The sequence below is a fragment of the Quercus robur genome, chromosome 5 (genome assembly GCF_932294415.1).
Source record: "Quercus robur chromosome 5, dhQueRobu3.1, whole genome shotgun sequence".
Lineage (NCBI taxonomy): Eukaryota > Viridiplantae > Streptophyta > Magnoliopsida > Fagales > Fagaceae > Quercus > Quercus robur.
In genome coordinates this window covers 52770013-52781210 of record NC_065538.1, presented here as the reverse complement: position 1 = coordinate 52781210, position 11198 = coordinate 52770013, and the positions used below count along the sequence as shown (strand labels likewise).

General features: G+C 35.0%; 1 protein-coding gene across 2 annotated transcripts; it reads right to left on the bottom strand.

The window, feature by feature from the left end:
• Window positions 1–5055: 5055 nt before the first annotated feature.
• LOC126726315 (heat stress transcription factor A-4a-like) lies at window positions 5056–10785 on the bottom strand. 2 transcript variants are annotated; one of them, XR_007655792.1, is made up of 3 exons: window positions 9866–10785; window positions 8669–9741; window positions 5056–7892 (listed from the first exon to the last, which is right to left on the bottom strand). XR_007655792.1 is itself a non-coding variant. In XM_050431549.1 (2 exons), the coding sequence occupies exons 1-2, from the start codon at window positions 10079–10081 to the stop codon at window positions 8779–8781; spliced, it is 1179 nt and encodes a 392-aa protein (XP_050287506.1). In that variant the 5' UTR covers window positions 10082–10785; the 3' UTR covers window positions 8617–8778. The 2 variants fall into 2 exon arrangements, 1 of the variants encoding a protein (XP_050287506.1); XM_050431549.1 differs by lacking the exon at window positions 5056–7892 and having other exon boundaries at window positions 8617–9741.
• Between the last annotated feature and the right edge of the window lie 413 nt (window positions 10786–11198).

Here is an 11198-nt window from a genome sequence, read left to right as displayed (position 1 = left end):
GACATTGAATGAGTAACTCCTTTATATTAGTGTTGCAGGTTTTGTATTGTTATCGTATATTATATTTGTGTTTGTAGTAACTACCAAGTGTGTGCTTATTTATTTACTATTTTATTAAATATAGAATTATGTGTATGATTTTCCCCTTTTTTCAGCTCAACATTAATCCATAGACTCTAACGCTCCATTTGTTTCAATGGAAAACATTGTATAAAGATTGTTTTCCGCGTTTTCCAGTGTTTGGTAGTATTATAAAAAATGAGTCAAATGAAAACTATTTATGGTTAACATAAAAAGTATGGCTTATTTTTAGAGATTGTTTTTCACTAATTTTTTTGAAAAACAACTCTATCTCACAGTAAGCTAAATAAAGGAAATTAAAAGATTGTTTTTCAACTCATTTAAAGTTACTATCAAACATAATAAAATAGATAATTTTATAGAAAACATTTTTTGGAAAATGACTCATTTTCAAGAAAATATTTTTGCTGAAACAAACAGAGTGTAATAATAAGAAACTTTTCAATGAATTATATGATCTACCGTATTTTCTCTTCTTCTTTTTTCCTTTCTTTGAATTGTGTTTCAAGTCAATCAACTTTCATAATAAATTTTGTAGGTAATGTTGAAGGTCTAAATGTACATTTTGGTGGGTGTTTTTTTTTGTGGCAAAATTGTTGAGTCTTCCAAAGCATGAACCATTAGCATGTGTAAAAATAAGCACAATGTATCAAACTACAACTACCCCTAAGACCAACAACTACCTACTCCCCCTTTTTGTCATATATTGTCAAAGACAAACGATCAATCAGCAGGTGCAGAAGGCGGTACGGGGAACAACAAATGCCGCAACTCATGGAAGTCAACTCACAAAGAAGCCAAGTCTCACACAAGTGTGTTCAATAACTTTCCATGTGCGACCTAAGTAGTCATGAGGGATTGCATAATCTCCAATATGGAATGGACAAAGGAAGACCTTGAAGTAGGAGGTGGTGTGGGAAACAACGAACGTCGCAACTCATGGAAGTCAACTCTCGCAAAGAATCCAAGTCTGCCACAAGTGTGTCCCAACAACTGTGCATGTGCAACTTGAGTAGTCATGAATATTTGTATCACCTCTCCTTGAGTAGCTTGAAGATCAAGCACTTTCTTTAACATAGAATGAACAGAAGAAGAGCTCGAAGTAGTAGGAATAGCCTCATCATCATCAACTCTAGATCGTTTTCAAGCAACCTTACCATTTCCTTTTTATAAAATATGATGCTCCAATTGCTCCTTATATCCTCACAGTAACTGCAATAGGATCAAACACTAGGCCAAGATGGACTAAGATCCTACCAAGGAAAATAGGATAAATCAAGGCTTGTTTCTTGGAATTTGAGTGAGTGATGACAGAGATAGTATGAAGAAAGATAGTAGGAAAACAGATAGAAGCACCAGTGATAAGAGCATAGAGAAATGTAAGCCTAGCTGTGGTGACAAGTGAATATAAGAAATGGGCCAAATGTTATGACAAACAGTCCTATAAAGAACAACATACTCATTAGTAAGCATGCTAGTAGGAACATTTGCACTACCATCCCAAATGGTATTATGACCGCATAGAAGTGTTAAAACATCATCTATGGAAGGTTTAGAAGTAGAAGAATAAGGAGAATCAACATCAGAAACCGAAGGCACAACTAAGACCTCATAAATAACTCTAGAAGTAATCTTAAAAGATTTAAATCTAAGCCAAACTTCTAAGAAATTAGAGTTGTTAGAAGAACGAACTTGAACATTTGAAAAGAATTCTCTAACAATATCAATAGGAGGAGAAACAATATTATAACAAAGTGACAACCAGTTCCTAGAAGTAAACACTCTAGAAAAAGATTCACCTAATTCATTAACCTTAATGATTCGTTCACCCCAAATTTTTCTTTAAAGTTTTCTAGAGAATTGAAACGAGTGATGTTAAAAACATCAAGAGGAGAGGTTTGAGAAGATGAACCATGAGTGGATTTGCAAGGATTTGATTTTCTAATGGCCATGTGAATGAAACTAGAAAAACACAAATACAAAGAGCAGAAAGAGAACACTCATGAGATATAAACATAATTAAAATGAATTTCCTAAATACAACTATATGCTTAAAAAAAATCTAGACACAAATATGATGTATGATCAACCCAATTTCTCTAAAAAAACAAGTTTTAATTGAAAAACAACATCCCAACGGTCAATTAATCAATATTAAGCAATTAAGCATAAGTTCCAACTTTTAATTGAGTCAATCAACCATTAGAACAAAAATCCCCAATTTTGCTAAGAACACATGAACCCTAATTTCCAATTTTGCACAAAATCATCATGTGATTAGCAAAGAGACATAGGAATCACGTTACTATCAAGAATAAAGAAGCAATTAAAGTGTGATTTCATTAGTTGTAACCAATTAAATCAAAAGCCCAATTTCTAAATTTGAAACCCTAGAATTGATGAGCATGAAATGCATGAAATCATGTAAAAAGTTGAAAAGCATAGGTCAAAAGAGACTTACTGGTGACAGAGAATGAAAACCCTTCTAAAAAAATTGACCACAAGACAACACAAATTTCTTTGGGGAAGAGAAGTCAAAGAGAGATCAAGAATGAGAGACTGTGAAGTGAAAAAACTGATCTGGACAAGCATCAGAAATTTTATACATGTCAAGAATCTCAACTGGTCGAAAATGAATCGAATTGGAATCAAGAAAACTTGAGAGCCAGGTTTTCTGGAGGACAGATATTCGATCGGTCAAACACAGATCAAATAGGTGTTGAAAACATTTTCAATCAGTCTAGCAGGTGTCAAACATCACAAATTCAGCACAATGAATTCCAGCTTCTGGGTAGTAAATTTAGCAAGTACTAAGACTCTAAAAGTACATAATAAAACAATTTTGCTCATTTGTTTGCCAACCTATAATCTTAAAACCTAACACAGAAAGCTTCAAGCATTGCCATCAATTAAACATACATCTATATTCTACGATGGTAAGTGGGCATTTGGAAGCCAGTCTTGTTCAGCCATAGGCATTGAAACGGATATTTCTGACTGAACAGATGGTCAAAGAAAGAACATTTTAGAAAAATTTCCCCTCTTCTCTCTTCTTATCAGAAGTTTTAAACTTTTAATGAGATAGAAGGGTGGGAGAGGAGGAATGTAAACCAAGAAATTAAAAAAAAAAAATGCTAGCTGCTTCAGCACATGCTTTCTCAACAGACAAAAAGCTAACCAAACATCAATCTTTTCAGTTATCCATTTCCCAGAAATTATTATAAGTGCCAAAAATAAAATCATCTAAAATCTTAGGTTAAAAGGAGACCTCATGACGTTGGATTGCCAGCCGTTTCTGCTGTCAACAATCAAGGGTAGAAATCACTTATCAAAAAAAGGGTAAGAGTTTTCTTCAGACCTTCAGAACAAGTGCCAAAATCAACAATTTGATGAGGTTTTTTTTTTTTTTTTTTTAATAAGTGACAATTTTTTTGATGAGGTATGACCAGGCTATCTCCTAATATACCAAAAATAGAGCAGAATAAGTTATCTAAATGTGTCTCATCTTCCTCGTTCAATTTTTCAGCTCTAAAACTCAGACCAAGAACAGTATAAGTTCTTTTACTCAATACAAAATGGAGAATGTTTCATGATCAACCAAACACAGAGTAAAAATTACCAACAAACTTCAAGTTACCAACTTCAATTGACCTAAAACTTATTTTCTCTGGTTCTCTTGACTTCAAATCCCATATAGTCCAAATGAGGCTTCTTAAAAACATAATTAAAGCAGATGGAAAATTTCCTCAACAAGAAGTAATCTTAGTGAGCCTGTCAAGAAATGGAGACGCATTGCTTGCCATCACATTGCAAAGCTGAATAATGACAAATGATTCATGTAGCTGAACATTAGTAGTTGAAATTTATGGCCTTCTTGAGTTGAGTTGAGAATCTTATCACTATTTAAGGTCAACAAATGATTGCTTTCTGATTAAAAACCATGTTGTTGACTACCAATTAAGGCTTCCAGATTGAGCCTGCATTCTGCCATGAGCTATCTAACCCTATCACATAATAATACCCACCTAAAAGGAAAAAAGAAACATCCCTTTTTTTTCTAATAAAGCTATAATTTATTAATCAATCATAGATGGGAACAGAAGTGCACAGAAAATACAAAAGGAATTGTGAAGGAAAAAAAAAAAAAACCAATAACTGAATTCTGAAATGAAGATCTAAAATTCAAAGGAATTAAAAGAAAAACAAATAGTTGTGAACAATTCCAAACCTGTCAAAATTTTCTTCATTTTAAAAAATGTGAGCATTCCACTCCCTCCACAAACACACAGAAGCTACCACCTTCCAAATCATACTACCTCTATATACAATGTCTCCCATTCCAACAAGCAAACAAACCAACCACCATATTTGGAATAACCCATGCAACCCCAAAAAGGGAAAGCATAAGCAATTATAATTCTCTAGCCATCGAACAGCAATTATAACTGTCTCAGCATTGCTCTTATACATACACACCACTCCAAAACCACCTTTTTTATGATTCTAGAGATTTTCCATTGCTAGGATTCTCCCCAGAGCCACTGACCAAGAAAAGAAGGCCACTCTAGGTAAAGCCTTCATCTGCCAAATGCTTTGCCAAGGAAAGAACTCAGTCCTTCCCTTAACACCAGATACAAAGATCTGACCTCAAAATTATGTTTTTCAGAAGGTGACTACATCATTTTTCCTGTCATCACCAGTCCTATGAACACTGGCAGCATACAAAATATCCAGAAAAGAAGTACCCAACAGCAAAATTTATAATTGTTATATGGATATATTATTCAGCACTTGTTAAATATAGATAGACAACTTCTTGGCAGTTAAAACATCTCAAATAGTCCCATCTTGAGGAGATTTAACAATTTATCTTTCCTCACCTGCTAGTGCACTTTAAAATGACTTTCTGTAGAAAATTGAAATTTAGATTGTCTACTATTTCAATCATCTAAATTTCTAATTACTAAGCAGACAACATGAATTATATATGTCTATTGCAACTCAAAAGTTGGTAATACATGCACTCTACAACAGTCTCTTAGCACCTCCTATCAAGGAGGGGCGCTTCCAATCAAAATGAAAATTAATGAGGCATACAAGCTGATGAGAGCTAAATAATCCAAGCATATACCATTACAGACAGACCAATTGCCTTTTCCATTCATACCCACGTGAAAGATAAATAAAAAAGATACTCATCAGGCTTAAAGCCGCTTGACTACTCCCAACATCATTTTAAACAAGCATTAGATGTATCAAGTCAAGGCCATAATCTGGTATGGTAGTAAAAATCTCAGGCTGTCAAGCACAAGCAAGTAGGTTTTAGTCTTGAAAGTGGGAACTTTATACAAAAATGCTGAAAGGTAGAACCATATCTCTGTCACCCCTTCCAGGACCTTATTTAAGAGGGACCAGCACTGGTTAGTGGCCCTCTAGGAGATGGATCAAGTAATCTCTTTCTTTCTATTCCAAATATTTGTAGGTATAAGGCAAGTAAACACACACATCTAATAACATCAATGCATCTTGTGTTTATCATCAATCAAACTTCTGATTGAATCACAAAGTGGATATTCTCTAAAAATAATTTCAAAACTAAAGCAGAACTTCACCTTAGTAATCTCAAAAGTATAACAGAGGTTACTTCCAAATAGCCATCTTGCACCTAACTTAGCTGTGGTTCAGTAACTTCAGTACATAATCTTCTAAGGAGTCAAGACCCCTATGCCAGAAGAATCCTTCAGATGTATATCATGTACCATCACTGATTATACAAATCGCAAAATTTTAGATCTAGTTTGGAACCTGGGTAGAAGCATCACCATCCTTCACTCAAAACAACTGCAAGACCATTTCTGTAAAGTCCAAACACACTCATAGCATATACTGATTCCGTACCCAATAGTTATTTCTTTCATAGAACTAATCAAGGAAGTTCAAGTAATGATATTATTAGATAATATAAGAAAGTGCGGTAAAGAAATCTTATTTAAAATTTGTATGATATTTTATGCTATTCATTACCATGCATAATATCTAGGTAGATTAGTAGCATAAAAAGATTGTCACATGTCAATAAAATTTAGAAGAAACTAGTTCACATTTGCATGTGGATTGGCCGGATCTAATATCATTGGTCAATTATATGAATCTGAGCATGCTGGACTACATCAGGATTGCAATACATTACACTGATAAGAAACTCTCTGTCATTGGTTGAAAATAAATGAAAACAAAATAAACATATTAAAAGCATTAGCTTCATTGTAATTATACCCATATGGAAACTATCACAGTCAAAGAGAATTGGCCAAAATTGCTTTTTAGGCTTCAGTAATGGAAAGGCCAGAATTGAGACTCCTTGCATGGAAGGATAATTGGCTAAATAACAAAAGATGACAATGATAGTTAAGAAAGTGTGAGCATGCACGCGCGCGCACACACACACATATATATAACAACCCAAGGAAAAGCACTAGCTACATTTGCACTATACTTCAAAAGAATCAGTGTAATCACAAGTGAGGTTGCTTGTAGTTGTTAATAAAACCTAAATCATCCCATTATATGCCCGATGTGGGACTCAGCACACACCCCACAACACACACTCATTCTGAGGGCATTATATATATATATATATATTTATATATATATATAAAGTAATTGTATTAAGTGTTTAAAAGATGTAAGACCAAAACTTATGTTCAAGGCACATGCATACACTTGGCAATCACATATTAAATTGGGGAGCCCCCATTTTATTTACAAATTAAAAACATTGTCATTTAATATATATATATATATAAGTAATTGTATTAAGTGTTTACAAGATGTAAGACCAAAATTTATGTTCAAGGCACTTGCATACACTTGGCAATCACATATTAAATTGGGAAGCCCCCATTTTATTTCCAAATTAAAAACATTGTCATTTACCTGAGGAGTTAGCCAATATTAAAAATCAAGATCAAACATGTTAAATGACAAAGATTTAACAAAATATAAATACTAGAGACTCTCGGAGCCCACCTCACTCTCACATGATCATAGTATGTTCTTTGCACAATAGTTTACAACAACAAAGTCTTAGTCCTAAATTTTTTGGGGTTGGCTACATATCCTCAACCGCTTAGTCATAGTCAGCCACATGCATTATTTTCCTCCATTTTATTCTATTTGAAGTCATAGTTTATGTTACATCCTTAATTAACATGTCCTTTTTTAATTACTTTTACTAATATTATTTTTGGTCTTCCTCTACATTTTTTTCATTACCTCAGTTGAATCAACTCATGTTTTGCACAATGCCATAATTCACACAAAAACTCAGAGAAGAGAAGTTTGTGGATATCACATATTTTATTTTATTTTTGATAATTCAATTATTACAAGAAGTTGGGGAATGAGAATTCTTACCTTGGTTCTCGTGGTAAAGAAGATCAAGTAATGCCATCACATCTAACAGAAAGATGATTCAATACTGTATGCTAGAAATAGTGGTCAGTTTCCCAAGCCTAACTAAGGCCTGACTAAGGCTAGCAACATGATAGCAATGACATCAAATGGATTTAAGGTACTTCACAAATCTTGACTCTTCATATCCAGGACATGATATTCGAGAATATACAACAAGAAGAACATCAGCACTTTTCTCTACATCAGTATCTTTAGCCACACATAATATCAGATTCTTATTTTTGGTGCTGAAAACTATGTCAGATACCCTTTTTCAAGCTCATTATTCCATGCCATCTTATATTTTATGTGCTTTTGTGTCCACAGCATTAGCCAACATGGCTTTATTCCAAAAGCTGCAGAATCCATGAGAAATGACGAGTGAAACAGCCTCCAAATGTAGCAAAAGGTGAGAATGGGTTCCAGAATAATATGGAATTATTAAGATAACAAAACTATGTAGTGTTAAAGAGGGAAAGAAAGTCTACCACATTCCTCTTTCTTTTTTTCTTTTTTTGAGAAAAAAAAAAGGAGGGGGGGGGGGGGGGGGGGGGGTGTGTCAATGGAATGGGATGGGAGGTGTTGTACAATAGCATATCAATTAATTTCAGACAACTCCACCCTAGCATGTTATGGAAACTTCATTAAAAGAAATCAATACATGATTACACCTCTCCATCTCCACTGTAACACATAACGGGAAAATTCCAACTATTATAGTTGAAAGTCACTTGGTAAACATCTCCCACTCCTCCTGCAATCTACCTTTCAGAAAAGCCAGTAGATAACCACAGTAGTTGACTGTATGAAAGTTATGCAGAATATTAGTATTAGTGGTGGGGTGGATTTAGAGTCTGGGCTTTGCAGATGGGAGGGGAAGTCCTATGTCAATGTGTGTTTTTTGTGTATGCATTATAAAGTAGGATACATGGCCTTCACATAATGTTGAGGTCAACAAGAAGAGTTCACAAAACTGCTAAAATCAATGTTAAATGTCAATATCAGATGAAGTATAATTGAAATGAACAAATCTGGATAAGCCAGGCAAGTTTAGCCAAGTCGATATAGAACCAAAAACAATGAACTATAAACAAAGGATATCTATTTATAATGAGAACAAACCATTTCATACCTAAATTATTACAAGTGAGCCACTGGGGCATCAAAAGCCGGGAAAAAAATAAACTGATACCAAGTTCTCTCTGTAGGAGTAAGATGCCCCCATCTGCTTGGCAAGGTTATTTACATCCCTGATACCCTGCTATAATTTGTCATCATCACCAGGTCCTGCTTCATTCTTTCTGCCATTGATTCCTTTCTTTCTGACTGAACCTCCTGTGTGTCAGCTGCACCAGGATTCTCAGTCAAGAACTGTTCCCAGAATACATCATTGACCCCAGTTGGCACAGTAGTAGTAACAAGTCCCTGTTCTTTTGAGGCATCGGGCTCAACGGGCTCCGGCACAGCAGCAGTTGCAGGCTCAGAGTTCATGTCAATTCCAGGGGATTTAGGCCTGACATCAACATTCAGCTGTACACAAGATATGGTGGGGCTCTCATCACAACTAGTAGATTCATCTAAATCCGGGTTCGAATTAAATTTCATGACAGTTTCACTAACATCACGTAGAAGATTCTCCCAAACAAACAATGATGACCGCACGTGCTCAAATGGCTCCACATTCGATGTCAAAGCACAAGCACTCACCCCACTTTCTCCAGGTACAGTTTGGGAAGTCCCCATCTGAGTATCTTCAATGCTGGCTTCATCATAGATGTAACCGATTCTTGGCAACCTTCTCTTTCTATCATGATTTTCCAATTGTGTCACAAGATTCAAAGGAAGCCCTGGTTTCCGCAAGACTTGAGCTACAGAAGACATCATCTTTTGTTGCTGGCGTTCCACATGCTGCAAACGCTCCTTGTATAACTGGACTTGCATCTCGAATCCTTGCCTCTCCTCTTCATGCCTCTGTAACTCCAAAAGAAGCCGTTCTCTCTCATGTTTAAGTCCCTCAATCTCCTCCTTCAAACTCTGTCTTTCTGATTCAGACATAGGAGAAGCACTCCCTTGTCCCTGTAAATTCTGTAATGAATGGCTATGAACAGGTTTTCGTCTGTGTATGTTTTTTAACAGGTGTGGCTGGCCTCTTATAAATTCCTCATTCGCAAATTCCCATTGTTCCGGATCAATTTTCCTAAAACCCTGTTCAAATACATAACAAAACTCAATTCAACTTAAACAAGAATAACTGAAAACCCAAAAAATAAAAAATAAAAAATGAAAACAATATATTCAGACAAGACTAGTGAAAAATGGATTGGCTTACATATGTATTGAGCTGTCTAATGAAGCTTGAGAAGTTATTGTGCTTAAAGAACCTTGGCAACAAATCCCTCGCGAACTCCGGTGGATTCCACACAATAAAGCTTTTGTTATTTGCGCTCCACGACACAACTGAATCCGTGGAGGGATCATCTACCATCTCATACGTCTTTGTAAGGAACGGAGGCAACGAATTCGAACCGCCCTGACCTTCATCCATTGTAATTTCCCAATTCACACTCACACACCTTAAACCCCAAAACTCAAAATCCACAACCCAGTCATCAACCGACTCAATACCCACAAAAATTCACTCAAATCAAACCAAATTCCCAATCAATCTCCTTGCATATATGTTCAGAGGCAAAACCCCAATTGCAAAAAACCCTTTTATCCCTATTTTTCTTCCAAAAAAAAAAAAAAACCCCTTTTATCTTAACCCCAAGCTTCAAATTCAACCAACACAAAATAACCCTTTTTGTCCCACATCAATTGGAATTGAAACCAAACACTGAATCATAAAAACCTTAATTCCACGCAATGAAATTCTCAAAATCCAATAAAACGCAGAACCCTTATTTAAATTAATCCACCTGAAAAATAAAAAAAGACCATACCGGTTTTATTGAGCTACAATAACCTCTGAACAAGTCGAGAGACACACAGTTGGCAGTGAAGTCAGCCGAGAAAGCTTGTAACACGCGGAATCAAGAACTAAAAAAACGGAACGACAACAGGGACGAAATCGAGAGATAAATTCAACCCAAGTTGTCGTTTTGCCCAAGCAAAAAGAACAAAAACCCTTAGCCAAAATTGCGGAGTTTTTGAAAGAGAAACAGTTGGCAGGTCATGTATATACTATTTCTAAATATATATAAAAATAATAAAAACACCCAAAACAAACAAAACAGGGAAGCACTTTCATTTCTCTTTCTGTTATTATTAGTTTGGAATACTCATCCATTTTGACGAGTCGTCAACTGTAGCATTTTAATTTCCATAAATTTCTAATCACGAAACTTGGAGCGCAAGTAACACTGCCACCACCCCCAACAACTTGCTAATTAAAATTTCAACCCCACATAAATTTAAAATAGCTTTGTAAGTGTATTATTAAAGTTAAAAATAATAAAAAAATAAAATAACATTTTTTTAAACTAAGAAATGAAAGTGATAGAGTGTGAAAGATAGAGAGAACCAACCAAGTTGGAAAGTATGAAAGCGTTTCTTTCTGCTTCGGATTTTTTGGGATCTCGTGGAACCGTGTTGAAAATTACTCTTTGGGGTTTTTTCTTTTTTTTCTTTTTTTTTTTTTTTATAGAGGTTTTTTTTATTGT